Source organism: Poecilia latipinna, unplaced genomic scaffold, assembly GCF_001443285.1.
Source record: "Poecilia latipinna isolate Pla-1442-1.1 unplaced genomic scaffold, P_latipinna-1.0 Scaffold496, whole genome shotgun sequence".
Classification (NCBI taxonomy): domain Eukaryota; kingdom Metazoa; phylum Chordata; class Actinopteri; order Cyprinodontiformes; family Poeciliidae; genus Poecilia; species Poecilia latipinna.
Window position 1 is genome coordinate 67172 of NW_015113112.1, and position 20180 is coordinate 87351.

At 40.2% G+C, this 20180-nt stretch overlaps 1 protein-coding gene across 6 annotated transcripts in view; it reads left to right on the forward strand.

Moving 5' to 3' along the window:
• rptor (regulatory associated protein of MTOR, complex 1) overlaps positions 1 to 20180 on the forward strand; it is a 146646-nt gene that overhangs the window by 61888 nt on the left and 64578 nt on the right. For 3 of the 6 annotated variants that reach the window (XR_001425925.1, XM_015040097.1, XM_015040100.1), the window contains exons 7-11: positions 6276 to 6376; positions 8787 to 8931; positions 15709 to 15784; positions 17376 to 17444; positions 17661 to 17762. Coding sequence is in view for 5 of the 6 variants with exons in the window: in XM_015040097.1 (XP_014895583.1) it covers positions 6276 to 6376; positions 8787 to 8931; positions 15709 to 15784; positions 17376 to 17444; positions 17661 to 17762 (493 nt within the window). In the remaining variant the exon portion in view is untranslated. The remainder of the gene's footprint in view (positions 1 to 6275; positions 6377 to 8786; positions 8932 to 15708; positions 15785 to 17375; positions 17445 to 17660; positions 17763 to 20180) is intronic. The other 3 variants (XM_015040099.1, XM_015040101.1, XM_015040102.1) reach the window with 1 other exon arrangement.

A 20180-nucleotide genomic window follows, 5' to 3' on the forward strand; every position in this document is an offset into this window, starting at 1 on the left:
TTTTTTTTTTTTTTTTTGCTGAAATCTGTTAGTGATGCAGTGGCAGTGAAACTTTGGTGTGAACTGTTTATGACCTGCATGTGCAGAAGAACAATGACGTCACAGCAGTGCACTGTTTATGGAAGTAACAATGGACGGAGCCGTCTGTGGATCAACATCAGTTATTCAGCAATAGGCCAACAGTATTTCATCAAGATCATAAAAAGACGAAGGAAGCTATTAAAAAGAAAGAACTGCTAATAGAAATGACCCTTTGTGGAGCATTGACTGCAACTTTTGTCGAAGTCTGTTTGTATTCAATGTTCAACCAGGAGTGGCGGGATTGTGATGCGATCTGCTTCACTTCTGCATTAATTGAAAATTTCAACCATTGTCTGGCTTCTTTGGGTGCAGAATTATGATGCTTGTTCAGATTTGGGGAGTCCTTGCATGGTGTTTGAACACAACCTTAATGTTGCACCATTAAGAGAGATTTCGGGTAAATTCAGGCTTCCAACTTTGTGGAAACAGTTCGGGGGTCGTCTCGTACCTTTCCAAGATGTCTGCTCACCAGTGTACAAATGGAGGTTTATAAAAATATGGATGAGTTTGGTGTCGAAGAAGTTTGTTGGCCTGTCTGACCTGGTAGACCTGTCCTTCTTCTCCAGAATTTATGATCTTACAAATGCCTTCTGGAAGATGGTTAAAAAGTCCCAAACACAACCCTAAATATTGTGGAAAGCCTTCAGAGAAGATTTAAAGCTGCTCAGGGTGCAGTGACGACATTGAGAGAGGAATGTCACTCCTGTTCACATGTTTGAAGGTAGACACGTGAAAATGTTCGGTAGAGATTTGTGTTTTAAAAAGTTACATAATTACACATTATGATGATGTTATGGGCTTGCTCATTTAAAAATTCACTTTCTTGCTACTTAATGAACCGTTCTTATTGGATTATCCACCTCATAATTATGTTGGACTTCATCATGTTGCAGAAACTATCCTACAGAAATACCAGTGCATTTACTCACAGCTGCATAGTTAGGTGTTCCTGAATGTCAAATAAATGGGGCACGTCTCCCTTTTTTCCCCAAACTATTAATGAGAATTATTCATAATTCAAACATGTATTTTTCCAAGCTTTTTCTCGCACGTCTGAGATCTTTCCTTTTAGTTTTCTTCTGATGTTATTTGTACACATCGTCATTGCTTCTTTTCATCTCCTCTCTCAAACACGACCACTCTCCAGTTGACGGATGTTGCGCAGAAAATGCTGTAGTGCAGAAGAACTGCAGCTGAATGACTCCCAAAGGCAGGATGGGAACCTTTGAACAAGTATAACATTTTTTTTTTCACTCCTATATTCTTTCTTCTCAACCATTCTGACATTAGTTGGTGGATTTTGACGACGCTGAAGCTCTCCCTTTATGCTTTGCGCTCTCATGTCCTTTTTATCTTCCATCTCCTGTCTCCTCTGAATCATCCTGTGGACTACAGGAACAATAACATTTGACCTGCTGGCTGTAAGGACAGTTCAAACACCCACAAATGTCACACTGACTTATGTCAGAGGCTTTTTTTTTTAAATTTTTTATCATATATATTTTGTTGTCTTCCCCAATTTAACCACGAATAAAACACTTTAACCTCATACACAGCTTTTGACTCACTGTGCCTGTTAAAAGTAGATTTTTCTTGAGAACTTGCTTCTTTCTTGCAGATTTATAAATAGTTGTAATGATTTTTTTGTAGAAGGGTTTCTAACTTGTCTGTCTTGAAGTATCAGCAGTGTGGGACCAGTGTGGCTGAAATGTGCTGTTTTGGTTGCTTGCATGTCCTATATGTTGCACGGGGTGGGGGGTTAAATGTTGAGTCAGCCAATATCCACTTTGGTTAAATAATGGATATCCCCAGAGCTCTTCAAAGAAAAATGGGACCAAGCTCATCTCACCTCAACTCTCTAGAGTTGTGCCAGCTCTTTGATTAAAGCTGAGCCTCAAAATCGAACAGAAAACCGAAACACTTCATTACTTGACTTAATCATAATCCAGATAATCTGATGTTTCCACACCAGAGTGAGGACCCTTTAATGTGATACTTAATGTTCACCTCCTATACCTTTTTGCAGGTCTTGACTCGTTTTGTTGATTGATTTGACTTTCTTTCCCTCAATTTTATCTTTAATAGATCAGCCTATTCCTGTAAATTGTGGCAGATGTAGATGGGTTAATGTTTTATTTAAGAATATGGACATACTGACATATTTACAGTACAGTGAAAAAGATTTAAAAAAAAAAAAGATTTTAAATGAAAGTATTCATTCATTGGTTCTATCAGACTGAGAAGCTTGGATCCTTCTTTTCTAAATGTCTTTGAAGGCTCATTTTGGACTTTTACTTATTTTTCACACATTCTTTGCCATTTGATGATTGGCTAAATCCCAAACTGACCGGTTCACTGCTAGTTTTGTTCTTGCATTTTTACCACAAGAACAACCTCTGTCAAGTCTGTGTGCCTGTAGCTATGTGGCTACTGTGTCGTTTCAACTCCACGGAGGAAAGTGCTTGAAAGGATGACAGACAGACACCTCCTTAAAAACTCAGCTGCCTCCACTGTCACACCATTTCCTGAAAACAAACCTGAACCCCCTGCTTGGAAAACTGGTTGAACTCACGTTAAAATTTTTTACGTAAAGTTTGGAAATTTACACCCGATTACGTCACTTGCTTAAAGACAAAGAGACAAGGCAGCTTGTTTCTGCAGTACGTGTTCTGTAACCGGTAGATCAAACAACTCTCTCCCTCTTCCATTTTCCCGTATTGTTCTTATTCAACACCGGTCCGAGCGTGGCTAAGCAGCCAGCCGTTACACTCAGCGTCCACTCATGTTGCTCGCCTTTAAATGTTACACGTGGACAGAAATGGCCTTAAACACTCATCGCCTTTGTTACAATCATTTTGTTGTGAAACAAATTCAGTATCGTGGCAACTTTGAATAGTCGCATGTTGATGATTTGTTTATTAATTTGATCATTCTTCGGTCCTCACTCCATCTGTGCACCCTTCTGTCTCCTTTCTTCCCACGTTCGTCCAACTCACATTCTGGTTGGATCCAGTCACAGGAGCTCTTTTTACATAATGGAGTCACGAAGCACAGGGCATGTGGATTTTACCTGCTCACCCCCTCTCGCTCGTCTCAAAGGAGGGTGTTGAAGCAAGTGATGTGGGATGATCCATATTAAGTCATCCTCTGTGCCTTTCACTATAAGACTTTTCATCCAACCTGCTGTACTTTAGCAATTAGCAGGTTTCTGATATCCAACTCTGTGTTTCGGGAATCGTGTCTTTGTTGTAGCTCTATTTTGAACAGAGCGGAAATGCTGCATCGATCCAGGAATGAAATACTTCTTTCATTCGCTGCTTTGTGACGTCGAGAACAAGCCGTTCCCTCAAGGTGGCAAAGATGTTTGTATATTTTTCTGGGAGCTTTTTCCGCCTTCGTGCAGAGCCTTCTCAGCTTGTTTACATCCAGTGTCTTATTTACTGATGTATTTATAAACTCGAGTGTCACGTGATCTACAGTACCTTCAAAATCATGAGCTACCAGAATCAACTCTTTCAAATTACAGGGAATAAAGTTGTCGCCTTGACGAGGGGCTGATATGAGATCACTGTCTGTTGAGATGGTTAATGATGATTTATATCTTCAACACACCGATGGTCCATAAAAACATTAAAAAAGATGACTTCTTTGTTTAATCTTAAGGCTTTGTAATCCAGAATCAACATGATATTCATGCTGTCAATGCAGCCTTTTAAATATGAACTTTGACTTTAATGTATTTAGTATACGTTGCAAAAACCAATCAATTTAAAAACAGGATCTCCGTTGGCTCCTTTTTATTTTTAGCCGGTGCTAGTCAGTTAATCTATCTGACGAGAGCTTTTAAAGGTCTAAATATCTTATTAATCAGTATGTGAGAGTTGTGTTGCAACTCATAGTTCACTTTTTGAACTATGAGTTTGAATCAAAACAAAAAAACTCAAAGTTCAAACCAGCATTTTAATATCAAACAACCATCTCAGGTGACACGTCTTCATTTCCAGGCCATGGTGTCTTGCACCTTTTAAGGTCGACGCCTTTTTGTTCCCCACTAGATGCATCATAAAGAACTTCTGAAAAGTTTTAAAGGGTCAAAATAATGTCAGCACTTTCTTTGTTGTACTCTTTCATTTCATTTGGAACTGGAGACACTCTCATAGATGTGAAACCGGAGCACTGGTGGAAACTAAATTGGGGCGATAAATCCTAACTTAATGTGGAGAGCGAGAGATGGACAAAACTTACCCAAACTTTGATTGATGGCACAAGCCTCAACACCTCAGAGGGCATTCTTACCCATTCAGTGATTCATCTATCTATTTCTTCACCCATCCACCTCTTGCCTCTCTTTTTTTCTTTTTTTCACCCTCACTCCACCATCAAATGTATTACAGAGAATAATCAGCGAGGATGGGAACTGCTGAGTGTTCATCCTGACTGCTGACTTTTCAAACACCTTTGGCAGGCACTCAAAGTGCTCAGGAGTTGGCCGGCCCTCATCGTTACACAGAGGGGCTGGTAGTGCCAGGAACCTTACAGCTGCTATTATTTGTCACTTAGAGGTAGAAATTGAGGGCTTGGGTCAAAAAAAGTTCAGCCTCGTTGTACATTTATACAAACTTGGGTGGAGGATGATAAACGACTTGAGATGTAATGTATTATTGAGAATGGGAAAGTGAGTATGCTTGTGCTCCGGTGTGGAATCCAATGATGATGACAGATGTTTGGAAATGACAGTTTGTGGCGAAATCTGGATGGAAACAGTTAAAGGTTGTACAGTGAATATTAAGATTTTATGCAAAACCTAAAGATCTTAGTTTTTTGTTTTGTGAAGTGACTGATTCACCTTTCTCAGACTCACATTTAACATTGAGTAAAAATGGATGCATTTAAAGGGAAATGGGAACGTCATATAAAAAGTATGTTCTGCATATTGACAAATTCCATGTTTTTGATGGCAAAAACCCAGAAGGCTTGTAAGAAGAGGAGGTTATCAATTTGTTGTCGGCTTTTATTGCCATCAAGTTTTATTTGTTTTCAGTTTTGATTATTTTATATCTGATAGACAACAACAAGAGAACTGATTAAGAACTTCATGGCTTCTTTTTGTGATATTTGTTGCTTTCTTCAGTACAAATAGCATTTGCATTTACAAAAATCTGCCATCTTGTTAAGATTCATGATTTCTGTTTTTATTTATTTTGTTTCTGTTAGAGAAGAAATTGCTGGCGAGCTTTGGATCATTGTCCTACTTTTTAATCCAACTGTACGTAAAGCTAAGGTCTACAGGTCTCTCATGATGTCATGTTACACAGTCTCTTGTTTTTTAATACAAAGTCTGACCTTAACTGTGACACATAAGGTCTGTAGGGGGCCTTTACTGATCTCCTGGATGAGTCATTGATTCACATATGGATTAATTTTCCTGAACCGGCCACCATGGGAAGGTTGATCCCTGTTTTCTCCCTTAATGGATAATGACTTCCGCTGTTGCTCATGGAGATCTCAAGAGCTTAGACATTGACTGTTTTCCCCTACTTCACGTTAAGATATTTCTTCGGTGGATACTAAACCTGAACCAGGTTATCAGTCTTTGACATTAAAATTAGATTGATATGAAAATTCAACAAAAAAAGGAAAAAAAAAAATTAAACAGGAGAAATCTAGGGGATAAAAAGTTTTAAAAACTGATTCATGTCTAATCTTACAGCGTCTTGTGACGTTAGAGAAGGCGCTACTGTAAGAGCGGAAATACTATTTACCAGGATCAGCAGGAGATGGCCACCTGTGTAAATATTACTGAGACACCTTGTCAAGTCAAATCAGAACACAGATTTGTTTTCATGCAGCTCACTTTGTGAAGACATCCCAGCCGACGTTGCTGCAATATAGCTGCCTCTTAAAACATCTTATCTTGTAGATCTCAACCATGATCAAAGCGAGGCCGGACTTACTTTGTGTTTGTTCCTGGTGTCAGTCTGATCTCAGCCTTCAGCGACTCTGAGGCACAAAAACACATGAATATTCAGCTGCTAATCTCTGAGTAAGAAACTTGGTGCTTTCGAATGTTAATGTCTTCGTATGGTGTTGTAATAGTGCAGAACAGTTGCTGCTTTTTTTTTGCTATGAGTAAACCCTGTGACATGCGGTGAGCGCGGCTGACACGATGCCATCTGTGTTGTGTTGTGTTGCAGGATCCCTGGCAGGCTCAACGACAGACGCACGCCCCTCGGAGAGCTCAACTGGATCTTCACCGCCATCACCGACACCATCGCGTGGAACGTGCTGCCCAGAGGTGAGTCTCTTCGTCCCAACAGCCTCCTCCTCGCCAGGAAGACCGATTTATTTGGGTCCTCACAAGTACGTGAACACAACAAAATACTTGCATATCACACAAATGTAGGCAGGTCACAATAACACATTTTGCTGGACGATAAATTGTCCCAGAAGTTATAGCGATAAACGATGGCATAATAATGCACACATTCTTAAAGATCAATAAACTTTAAATTCTCAGACATTTTAAATATCCAAAATAAACAAAACCACAGAAACAACAAAATGAAATATGACGTCTCTGTAAGAAAAACTGTCCTTCGACAAAGTCTTGTTGTTCCTTCCGTCTTTACTTCCTTCCTTGTCTTAGAATCAAAATGAGAAGTTTTAACCTTCTCAGATCATCTCAGTTCAGTCAAAAGATTTGTAATGGTACAAGTATTCATAGAAAGCTGATTTTCCTCAGAAACGCGTCAATTTGCATCAAATCTGGTGAACGATTGAGCGTCCTCTGCAGGGATGCTCTCACCGTCTCCTCTCTCTTGTATTTTACATCATAAGCACAACCCCCCGCTGTGCGGTACACATGTAAACAGCAACAGTCGAGTAATCCAAAAACCAAATGATCCGCACTTTCTCTGCTGTGCTAATTGAAAAAAACAAAGCTTTATAAGGAATTTCTACTAATGCTTTAGCGTGCTGATTTGTTATAGGCGCACTAACCAGCCGTCAGAATCAGGAAAATAAGCTCCTTTTTAAAAGATGTTGCTGTTATAAGCTAAAAGTAATGTTTGAAACCACTCAGTGGGGGGTGTCGGGGGCTGGAAGATGAGCTTGCAAAGACATCAGAGGCATACTAAATTCTTTCTTTAAACATATCTGGGCAATGATGAAAAATAAAGCGTCCCACGTGGCTCAGCTCTCAGGGAGTCCAAAGTGGGGCACCTAAAATAAAAAGCAGCGATGTTTAGGCATCAGCAGTACTATGAGAGCATCAGAACATCCCCAGTGGCTGAAATCATGCCGCTGTTGATATAAAATGCCAGAAGCGCAGTTTGTGCGGGTCAGCTCTTCAAATTGAGATTAATTGTGTTTAGAGTTCCCCGCACTATAATTGAGGATATCACTTGAGCCGGGGTTTGGCCGACGACACACCGCGCCGCAACTACCCGTTTCTCACATGCTTGCCCTGATGAAAACGCTGGCGCACACACTCATTGTCATGACATGCCCCTAGATTGTGTATTCCTTGATTTTCCCTCCTGTTTCATGTATTCAACACACATCCTCTCAGTCACACACTCGAACTCCCACGTGACAAACCATATCCCGGTTAGAATAGCATTGTGACAATGCTGATGTCTGCCAAAGCCTTTTAAAGCCTCGGGGCTCCGCTGTTAATGAAGCTGCCCACATCAGAGAGATTTCCTGTAATGAAGGCACTGCATACACCTTGTCCAAATCACGCACACACACTCACACACACTGAGACTTCTACTGCCTGTCACCAACAACATGCTCATTGTCACTTAAGAAATATCTCCAAAAAGTAACAGTAAAATCATAATCATCAGCCAGAAACGGTGGAAAGGAAGTGGCCTGACTTTGTCAAAGTTGAGCTAAACTAGTGGATCCCTAATGTGTTGAAGACTCTGAGGTTGACTTGTTATAAATCAGAATTTCAAACTGTTCAAACCAGAGATTTGCAAACACAGGATACATAACTTTTCTTTTCTTGGTTTTATTTAGTTCGGAAAACCAATATTATTTCTGTTTGCTAAATGACAGAAAAGGAAAGAGCGGAACTCCTTAAAGAGACAAAACCAACTTCTTTTATGTCATATTTGATATATACAGTATTTCTTTTTAAACTGAAAATAACATAGTTACTTGATTGTGCTATGAAATGGCACTGTGTGTCTGGAAAATGCATAACTGTGCCCTGTTAAAAGAATTCACTCTCCCGCTTTTCTGGCATTCAGCTAGTAGGAATAATTTTCATGATCCTATCTGACCAAAAACAAGACCAGTTTAGTGTGATTTAATGTCAGACTGAGGGGAAAAAAGATTGCATCTTTTAATAAAATGTAAATGTCTGGTTTTAGCTGTATATTGCAAATGTGCCCAGACACTGCAAGCCGTCCAGACCCACCATCTTATTTGAATAAACTACAAGAAGAGGACATGATTATGGACACGACTAATTGAAAATAAGCATTTTTCTGTCTTTTACATAGTGGAAGCAAACCCACAAACCAGATTGTTTTTCCAAATTTAGTGACTTTGTCTCAATATGTTCTGTTCATTCACATATAAAGTGCCCCCATTTTCTTCTACTCTTACACATAGGTTAATCTAATTAGTTTTTTTGCCCTTCTTCTGTCTGCAGAATAATGTATCACTTCTATTTTCTCCATTCCCAACTTCAGATCTGTTCCAGAAGTTGTTTCGTCAGGACTTGCTGGTGGCCAGCTTGTTTCGCAATTTCCTGCTTGCGGAGAGGATAATGAGGTCGTACAACTGTACACCAGTCAGCAGCCCCCGCCTGCCCCCCACATACATGCACGCCATGTGGTAAGACACGCTCACAAGCAGAGCTCGGGTTACACGAACACACAGATGCGCAGACGTCTGTGGCTTCGTAGAGCTGGAGGTTAGAGGAAAGACAGGAGTCACCCTGAAGGCCTGTCTGTTAACTCAGACAGAAAGCAATTAAAGGATGACAAGAGTTTCTAAGAGACATATTCTTTATTAGGAAACAGCATTATCCTCTTTATGTAACGGTATGTATGTTTAATGAATGAACATTTTAAAAAATCAACTGGGAAATTAGAAGTGAATTCAAACAGTGAAACATGCCTGGAAGCTAATGTGTGTCAGTGTGAAGGGATTTCTAACTGGAACAAAACTGCTTCCTTTTTTTTAAAGATTTGGTTGGTTTGTGACTCTCCATTGAAACGGCTTGTACATGCAAGAAATCGCTCAAAAACATCATGACAGTCAGAGTTTGATAGATGCCTCCCAGAAGTTATTTCAGACAAAGGGTTTAGAACTAGCTATTTGAGGGTGTCCTAACTTTATCCTCACATGGAAGGCACATTTTGTTAAGTTCTTTTGTGGATTAAAAGTTGATTATTTGTTGTTGTTTAATCTCAGTTAACTTTCTTTCTTTTCCAGCAATAAATAAAATGTGAAAAATATCTTGGTGGAGAGTTTAATATTTAATGGGATGTTTCCTGTCTGGCCATTACCTTCCTACCCAATTTCACTCAATTCTCATCCCCGTTTATTGCTCTGTCTAGGATTTCTCCCATTGAGCTTGATTTCTCCAGTTGAATTTCAACCTGGATAATCAGTGAACACAAGGAGGAGTTGTGAAAGATGATACCGATTTTCTGCACTGTTTTTGAATCATTGTCTTACGATACAGGGTGATACAGGGTGGTAGTTTGGCATTGGCAACACAGGAAGTGAATTAAAGTTGGAGTAAGAGGAATGTTTAAGACATGTTATTGCTGATGAAGATGCCGTGGCCCTGCTCCCTGTGGGGTTGATTACAGCACATTTAGTTTCTGGTAAACTTCATAGTGCAGCTTCCTTCACGATCGAGCTAACCTATTACGTACATCACATCCAGGGACTTCCTGTTATTTTTTTATATGAATGCCTGTTTTCCTTGCTGTGTTCTAAAAGCAATTATAACCCAAATACAAACACATAATGTGAATGATGAAGGTGAACCATTAAGAGGGGAGCCTGTGGTTGTTTGTGTTTTTTATGAAAGCGTGATCCTAAACAGGCCTTAGTCACAGCAAAGTTGCTGCTTTCACATTTCTTTTTGTTCCTGACTCAAGAAAATCCAGGTGAGCTGAAAAATCAATAGCTTCTCTGGTACATTTTGTTATTTTGTTTTTTTTCCAGTGATGCAACAGATGCTTTATGCGTCCTCAAACATACAACAGGTTTGCTGCCCTGTCTCTCATTTACAGCCACGGATCTATAAGCAAACTGAAGATAAACACAGCATCCTGGAGCTGCTCTGAACATAGATTACATGTAAGCAATATGAATGCTTGAGTCACTTTCACAGCCTCCTTAAATAAGTATCGGTGTGGAGGCCTGAACCAACGTGTGGAGGTGTTTTTATATGTTTCTGCCTTTGAACATATGCAAACCCTTCATGCATTATTTTCTTTGCATCCTTTTTTTCCCCTCATGTTGACTGTTGCCAGTGTTGCTGTCAGCAGTGAGCTCAGTGTTTTATAGCGGTGAAAATTACCACCAGTACAGTAGTAGTAACTGGAAAAAGAACAGGAGTGATTACTTAGTTCATGGTTTTTAATATCAGAATAAAAAAGGCATATTATTCTGTTTGAATATTTATTTAAGAGGCTTAGCCAGAATGCTCCAATAGTCTGTAAGAACCTGTTGTTGAGCTGCTTTTTGCGGGAGAAAGTTGTCGTTACTGTTCTCTGTTGGACCTTAAGCGTCTCTCACATCTTTGTGGAGGAATTTTGGCAAACTCATTCTTCTAAATCGCCTCAGTTCAATGAAACTTGTAGAGATCTGTTGAGGTTTTGCCACTCGGGTTGCGGTCTTGACTTTGGCTTGACCAAATCTCTTTTGTTTTCTGTTGCAGATTTTCTGCTTTGTTGAGGAGTAATTTGTGTTGCACGACGTGTTTTGAAGATCTTTCTGCCACTAGTGGCTGTTATATACAGTAGATTAGATATGAAGTAGGCAGAGAAAACCTGGTGATGTGTTTGTGATTGTGTGATGTGTTGTGGTGGCTGGTTTTCTATTTCTAATACATTTGCAAAAATCTCAAACTTTTTTCCATCTTGTCATTTGCGTGTTGAATTTTGCGGAAGATTAATTTACTACAACTTGTAACGAGGTTGTAACATGACAAGATGTGGAAAAAGTGAAGCACTTTGAGTCCTTTACGGATACGCTGCATGTAGTTAAAATGGAACATAATATGATTGGACTCTATAGGGTTCATTAGTTATTTAATGCATTTATGATATATTTCTCTTGAATTGATGCTTTAAAGTGTTCATGTTTTGTGGAATAGACAGAAGGGAGAAAATGGGAACAGTGTTTTGACATCAAGCACATCCAAAATCAATGGGATACAAGATATGACTATTGAATTACTCAAGTGCTCTTTTTAACAAACTACACACTATGCGAAAACAGAGAAATTAGTTCCCTTTCCTAGTGCTTTAAGGACATCTTTACACTCCTGCATCTCTGGCTGGATGTTATTGCAGCTTCCTCTTGACAGATTGGGGCAGAACTTTTTGTTTGGTCTCGTGTTCGACAATGATATACAAAAAAATACCTCAGCCCTTGAGTTTTTGTGAAGTATGAACTGTTCAGGCCAAAAAGAAACCACTTAAAAGAACCCATTTTTGTTTTTGTGGGTTATGTGTAGCCCTTACGGGAGTACATCTGAACAATCTCCAGAACAATATTCAAGTTGTTACAGATCATTAAATTAGGAAGAAAAAAAAAGAGTTTTTAATCAAAAGCTATATATGCACTTTTTTGCTTGTTTAATTATTTGAATTAAACACAGTTAATATATATTCTGAAGATATTTCACCTCTTTAAAAAACCTCCAAAAGGTTTCTTCAGTTAGGAAATAATGTGATTCTTTACTGCTTAATGAGACAAACAGTGAATTGAAATAAACCCCATTTATTTCATTTTGTCCACCATTTTCCATTTGTCCACCATGTTTTCTCATTAACATACATGTTTATACACAAAGGCCTGCTGTTGTCCGACTCCTCTTTTGCACAATGTAAAAGCCATTATCTAATCATCCATCTTCCTTTAGTTACACAAACATCTCTCCATCATTTTTTTTCCCCTTTGCATCGTCTTCTAAAAATGCCTCTTTCTGCTTCTCCCACTCATTATCTGGCTGGCGTTGGCAAAGCCTCCAGGAGAGGCTCGTTGTGTAACCGCCTGGCATCTCTCCCTGTAACAAATACTGCTCTTTACTCCTTGAGCATGCTGTAGTCTTTCTTTCTCGCTTGTTCATCCCTATTAGTTTAGATTGCGGGTGCTTTTCAGTGTTTGCGGCCCAACAAATTGGGATTTCACAACAGCACATGCAATATTAAGCAGGATAGAGTAACGACTGAGCAGTGCTTTAGGAGTCTAGGAAACCAAACTGTGTGGGCAATAAAGAGAGTAAGTGTTGGAGATAAAAGGCAAGTAGGAAATAAAAGTTCGGGCCAGCATGTACTGGACCGGACAGGATGGAGAGGAGGGAATAAGTACTTTTAAGGGCTTGCTGATTCATGTTGGTTCCAAAACACAAACAGCTATTGTTATTCAAATGGGGCAGAACAGGACAGGGCAAATAAGCCCGAGGCTGATTACTCCCTTGCCAGCCATTTAATTGCCAGTAGTGTATGTCTGTTTTATATTGGTGCATGTTGTTGCACCACTCTCTGCAGGCAACCAGAGAAAAGAGCTTAGTCAGCCGCCAAATGCTCCCCTACACAGCTTTCCCTTCATTTCACACTCGACACACGCATGATCTCTGGTGATGAGTCACTTCTACGGCCTTGTGAGCGGGTTAACCGTGCCATAATAAACTTGGAGCAGCCTCGGTCCTGAGAGTACGTTCTTGCAGATAATATGGTGCTTTCTGGTTGTTTATATGCCGACGGGTTGCATAAAAGCCGTCAGGGATGGACTCGTGAGCTGGCAATTTCCCAATCCCAAGTTATGAAACCAGAATGTAGTGTTTTCATAACTGATTTGTTCAAGGAGAACAAATAATACGCAGTTGATTTGTTGCTTTAATTTTCTATTATTTTTATTTCAGTCTGCTATAACAATGATACACTGTTACTGAGAAACAGAGTAGTTGGACACTGAGGTTTCTTCATCTTTTTTGTAATATATTTTTATCATGCAACTGTTTCAGATCATTTACCAAATTTAACACTTGAGAATAACCCAAGTGTGCATAAACAGTCTGCGTATTGAGATGCCACGGCATCTGAACTAGATTTAAATTCTGTGTTTTTCAGACCAGGCCCAATCATTGTGAGCCTAATTAGATCTAGATTCTTTACGGCCGACACTGTATGTGGCTGAAAATTGCTACTTGATGAACAGCATCTCCTCTTAGGGATGCAATCAGCTTTTTACTGCGCAGATTTTTACCACAGGGCTAATTCTTTGTGCTGCTGCTGCTGGTGACAAAAACCCCCCAATAGCCTTAATCAAGCTACCTTTATATGTTTTCATGTTGCACATTCGTCAGTGAATCCATTACATGTTCTGCACTGTGCTGTCAACCAGGAGTGCAACTCCATTATATCACTCTGGAATAATGGGAGAAGCCATTTGAGCAGGAGAAAGAGTCTCAGACAGGGTGAACCCTGCATCATTCATTCAGCTTCACATTACATCGCTGTGCATCAACTGGGAACATGAATCAACCTCTAACTCATGCTAACTGAGAGGAAAAAGCCCCAGCGAGGCTCTGCGTTCAATTTTCTGCAAGAAAACGAAGCTGGAAAGCGGAGGGTTAGAGGAGATGGGCTGAAAGGGAGAAAAGAGAAGCTGTGATAAGGTTTGATGTGGGTTGCATAACCCCATGAATTAAAAATGACCCTGGGAGAATAGCTGGGTGTTTAGAAGGGGGATTAAAGGCTCCTCACTGCCCTCTCCAGGACCCATGGAAGGAAATCTCAGGAGTTGTAGGCGCTCGGAGAACAATGCAGGGGAGACGATCTGATCCGAGAAAAATGGATTTGAACGCTGGGGTTAAAAACTCGACCACGGACCTGGTGTTGACCTGCACTTGTGTACAAACTGAAAATAAATTTAGCTGTGTTATGTGACAAGACACAACCAAAGCAAATGAAATACATTTTGATTCATACATATATAAGTAGACCTGGGTGAAAGATTGAATTCCCAACAAACCGAGCAGAAGGTGGTCTAAAGAGTGGCTCGATTTGTTTTTGTTTTTTTTGTTTTTTTATTTCTGGGGGAAAAAAACAATTTTAGCACCCAAGAAATTGTGTTTAATATAAATCAGAATTTGTAATTAATGTTTTTCAGCTCATTTCTCAAGTTTCAGATACATTAATAATTGTTCATAAGTGCATCGTTTGCTACCGTTTTAATAGGAACCTCAGCTTGATAAAGGCCACTACAACACTAGAAAAACTATTTGTATGACAAAGCTTATTACAATATGATAGTGAAGACATGTGTGATAAATAATACATGATAAATAAGACATAACAGAACTGCCTCTTTGGAATTAAATGTCTGAAACATTCCTCGGCCATTTTGGTTGATATCGACACGATGGCATCACACTGTTGCTGCAGATTTGTCGAATCCATATTGACGACACAGATCTCCGGTTCGTCCACATCCCAAAGGAGCTCTGTGATTGAGGTCCAATGCCAACTTAGTGTTCAAGAAACCAGTTTGAGATGATTTATGACATGGTGCGTTATCCCGCTGAAGTGTCCATCAGAAGAACTGTACACCGTCGTTGGAAAGTGATAGAAATGGTCAGCAGCAACGCTCCAGTAGGCTGTGGCGTTAAAACAATCCTTAATTTTATCAAGATATTATTTCCCACGTCATGACACCACCAGCAGCTTGAATTGTTGAAACGAGGCAGGATACCTCCACGGTTTTGTGTTTATGCCAAAATGAAACCCAGCCATCCAAATCTTGCAGCTGCAAATGTTTTCATTGGAAATTCAGTTTCCTGTGATTTCAGAGTTGACTTACTTCTCCTTTCTTCATCGTCAGTCTTCTCCTTTCCAATGCCTCTGAACTTCAGCAAGTCGTGTAGATGTCTAAAAACATTGAGTTGCTGCCAACTCAATGTACTGCTGACAGTAAATCAGCAGTTGGCTGATTTACTGTCTGTTTCACTGACCAGTTGAATAAGATGTAGCAAATAGTGCTTTTATTCAAATAAACTGTACTGGGAGAAAGTGCCACTATTGATTTTATTATTGAATTTAAAGTTTGAATAATATGTGATGGATATATTTGTAATATTTTCTTTGAAAAAAAACCCCCTCTGTTTTATTAGTAAGAATTTCATAATTATCCATTCATTACAAGCACCTTACTTTCACTCTTTTCTTCCTTTCTTGTAATTACAATTACATAATTGATACTGCTACTATTGTTCTAATTACTCTGTTTTATTAATTGTTGTAGCAAAACTTTTGTGAATTTAAAACGTAACTTTTTTTGTATTATTACCTGATTTGTGTTGTTTTTGAAGATCAGATGATGTAATTCTAACGTGGCTTGTGTCTCCGTGTTTCACCCCTGCAGGCAAGCCTGGGACTTGGCCGTGGACATCTGCCTCTCTCAGCTGCCTACCATCATCGAGGAGGGCACCGCCTTCAGAGTGAGTGTGTGTGTGTGTGCACGTGCACGTGTGCGTGTGTGTGTGTTTGTGTGCGTGTGCGTGTTGTGGAGAGATAAACCGGGGACTCTGACGCTTTAAAAACGCGGACAAATCCTTTTTGGTGTGTTTTTATAAGTGACGATGGGAACGTTAGAGATAACAGGATGCCATCTTTGATAGATGGCCTCTGTCCTCCACTGATGTCCAGGAACACCAAACGGTTCTCGTTTGCTCTGCAGCTTTTCCTCCATCAGCACCACCACCATCTCTGATAATTACTCATACTCACACATTCCCAGTGGATGATATTGTAAAATGTCAGGTCTTATAACTCAAGTATGAGTGTCAAATAAAAAACGGTTTTCTGAAACCACTGGCCCTGCACTTTCAGCCACTGGTGTGTTTATTGTTATATTTACTGACACGGCAGGGGACTCTGATAGAGATGCTGAGTTCAATGAAAACATGCTGCAAGAGGCTTATTCAACTGATGATGGGCTCATATATCTCAATCAACTTCTTTTTTTTTTTTTTATGCATGAGCCGACTTGGTCCTCTGATTTGCAGCTAGATCAGTCACAACCTGTACTTTGTAATGGAAACTGTTCAGGAGACTTTAGCACTTTAATCTTGGGGGTTTTTTCCTGTCCACCTCGCCCTCGGAGGTGGGCTTCTTCTCCATCGCTCCCCTGTGGGCAGTTTCCCTTCCACACTTTCCCTAGCACTCAGGCTGAAAACACTTACCGGCATCATAATTGAGCCCCGGAGGACCTTTAAAGAAGATCTTCCCGCTCTGTGTTGAATTCAGGAGTCTTTAAGATCTTTCTGGTGCTCTTCAGCTATACACATTACTTTCTGAGGCTTTGGTAAAATTGATGACAAGAAAAGTGGTGTGAAAAAGTGTTTGCCCCCTTCCTGGTTTCATACGTTTTTGCACGCTTGTCATACTTCAGCGTTTCAGAACATCAAACCAATTTAAATGTTAGTCAAAGACGAAACAAGTAAACACAAATTGCAGCTTTTTAATAAGTATGTTTTTTTTAATAAGGGGGAAAAATCCAGCCCTACATGGACCTGTGTGAACAACTGCAATAAAGCATTTGTGATAACCTGCAGTGAATCTTTTACAGCTGTAGAGGTATTTTGTCCACTCATCCTTGCTGATTTGTTCTAATTCAGCCACGTTGGAGGGTTTTTGAGGTCAAGCCACAGCATCTCATTTGGATTTCTGCTGGTCTTTGAGGTTGTAAGGACTCCTTGCCAAGTACCCTAATATTGGCTCCCTTCTCGGGCAACAAGTGTGAAATTGCTGTTCTGGGACATTAAATATTCCTGTTGATGAAACTTTGTTTTTTCTTCAATCTTTAATTGAACAAATTAGTAATTTTCTAAGTGCAGATTATCTACCCAGCATGCTTTACATTTCAAAAACCAATGAATAAGGTCAACGTTTGGTGAAGTATTTTTTTTTTCCTGCTGTGATTATTCATAAATTAATCCACCCATCCAGTTCAGTGCTGTCATTTCCCTCCTCAAGATCTATTACCATACCCAAACATGGCATGATTCCTGCTGTAATTTCACCTCACAGCATGATCAAATAGCGTGGGGCGAGCAGCCAATCAGGTGGCCTGCCGCGGCAGAAGAGACCACAGAGACGGTAAGCTGATCATGATCGATCGGGATTTATGTTGTTGCTGCAGTGCAGTGTCACCTCTCAGCTCATTATGTTGGCCCTTTTTATGAACTGATGAGCTAGTTGCTGCAGACTGGCTGTGCGTGCGCGTGTTTGCGTGTGTGTGTATGTAAGAGAGAAGGCGATTCAGCGCAGTAAAAGCTCTAATATCTGTGTTACTTCTGCTGCTTGTGTCCACAGCACAGTCCGTTCTTCGCAGAGCAGCTCACGGCGTTTCAGGTCTGGTTGACCATGGGTGTGGAGAACAGAAACCCTCCTGAGCAGCTCCCTATAGTGCTGCAGGTACACACACACACAGACCCATGCATGCATGCACACCTTCTTATAATCAGTGTTTTCTGTCTGCATGATGGCACTTCATTAACCCAGAAATGATCTACGCAAAGCCTGGTGGTTGGAGAATATACCATACTAGAAACATTAACATCGAAGTCGAGCATAGATTAAATATTTGATGTTAGGTCCTGTTTGCTTTAATCTGATACACTACAAGAATTGAGACTGATGAGTAAGTTTTTTATTATTTCTGTGGGAAACAAGTATTATAATTTCTTCATTTTGCAATTGTTAGTGAGAAGATGCCATTCTGTCCTCCTCTCACTCTTTTCTTTTCTCCTACGTTTCTCCAATGACTCACATCTGCTTATGTTTAATAGATAATGATCTTTGCACTGCTTTCTGCAGTTTTTCTTTTGGCTGCCAGGCTTTCCTTTTTTTTATGCATTTCGATAATTGGCACTAATGCATTGATGACCCAGTCGAAGTGCTAAACAAGGGTTCTAGAAAATAATTTAAATGGTATCACAGGCGGTATCCTGTAGAAATTTAATAAAACACTCAGTTTTACTCTTGTGATACATTTCGGTTTCGTCTTTAAGTCAATAATATTGCTAAGTCCACAGTGTAAAAACTGCATGTCTTCCCTTTTTTTAAAAAAAAAAAAAAAATCACATTCGCATTAAAAACACAGCACCAGATGCAGCATGAGGGAAAATCTGGATTTTTTTTTTGTCTGACTAATGGGTTTTTGGTGATTTTTACACATGACGGCTACAAATTAAGCATGGCATAAGATGTTTCAGGTGTTTGCAGATCCACATCTGTTGCATATTGTCAAGGGGAGTGAGAGCCAATCTTCTCAACACAGTTCACAGCACGCCAAGCAGCTGCTTAAACTGACTACCGCCACGTAAAGTGCTGCTGTCGATTTTACCTGATACCTAAAGCCATCAGTGTTGCAGGTTGCACAGAAAAGGCTTTATTCTCCATTATGAAGCAATAGCATCTTGATTAAACTCACAAATCACCTGCCAGAATTTATGGGTAGCCGGGAATATTACTGCTACAGGGACTACTTCTTATGCTGAGATCTCGCTCTTCTCCAAGGCTTAATTTATTATAATTTATTACACCAGGCGTTCCTTTTTACCACATCTTTTGCCTCAGAAGTGTGAAAATCCTTCTTGGAAGTTCAGTTCAGGACTTTCAGGCTAATTTCCTTTATTACAGCCCCACAGCTAAACCTGCGTCTGCGGCCGCTCCTGTGTCTGGCAGAGATGGTAAATTTGTTGGGCTGGGGGGAGCGGGGGGGGCTGCGGTCTGATGCTTCGCTCTCGTCCTTCCACCGCCATCTTCCCCGCAGGGTGGTACAGTGGTGGCGTTGCATTATATCACAGCGTAGTAGCTGCATGAAGCTGTCCGTGCTGAATGGTAATTTCCTGCTGAGTCAGCGCTCTGCGAGCAGCAGCACATCCATACAGCGGGGCCCGTCGGGACCCGTTAAAAGCCAGGAAAAAGGCGCCGTGATTGAAGAGCACGTGGATGCTGTGTGTGTGATTGTGTGTGTGTGTGTGTGTGTGTGTGTGTGTGTTTGTTTGGAAACAACAGGGAAACAGCTGCAGCAGTCGTTAAGTTTGTGCAACTTCATGCGGTTGAACACCGTGATTGGGGGGAAAAAAAAAAAAGTGTGTGTGTGTGTGTTACTGGATGATCCTGTGTGTTTAAACACACAGTTACATGAGGATGAAGACTGGCATTTCCTTAGAGCGCTTATGATTTGATGCCAAATATATTCAGGCGCCATTTGAAGGATGAAAGATTAACAAGAAACAGGCAAAGCAGAGTAATCCATCAATAATGGTCTTTAGTAAAATGAGCAACAACTCATCTAGAGCAGGTTTGAGGTGCTGTGCTGCGTTGTCTTGACAACAGCTATTTCATCTATAAAGGATTAGCTGATTGTACGAAGGGATTACAGCATTTAAAAATTGCAGTGCTACGGTAACAGAGGCGTTCACGCCTGTTTGTTCCTCCACGTACCACTGTAGCTGTTAAACAACATATGCACCTCACACAGAGCGTAAGTTTTCATATCTTAGCATTTTCTTACATCACAACCACAAACTGCAATGTGAGTCAGTAGGATTTAATGTGATAGACCAACACAAACCATGATTGTGAAATAAAACGAAAAGCATACAGAGTTTTCAACAATACTAGGCTTTAACTAGGCCATTGTGACACCTGCATATGCTTCGAAAACGATGGAGTTGCCACTCAGGCTGTATGTTCAGGGTTGTTGTCCTCTAACAGGTTTTCTTGTAGGATCGTACTCTTATTCAGTTTTATCCATTTTCCCCTCAACTCTGACAAACTTCGCTGGCTTTACTGAAAAAAAAAAAAAAAAAAAAAAAAAAAAAA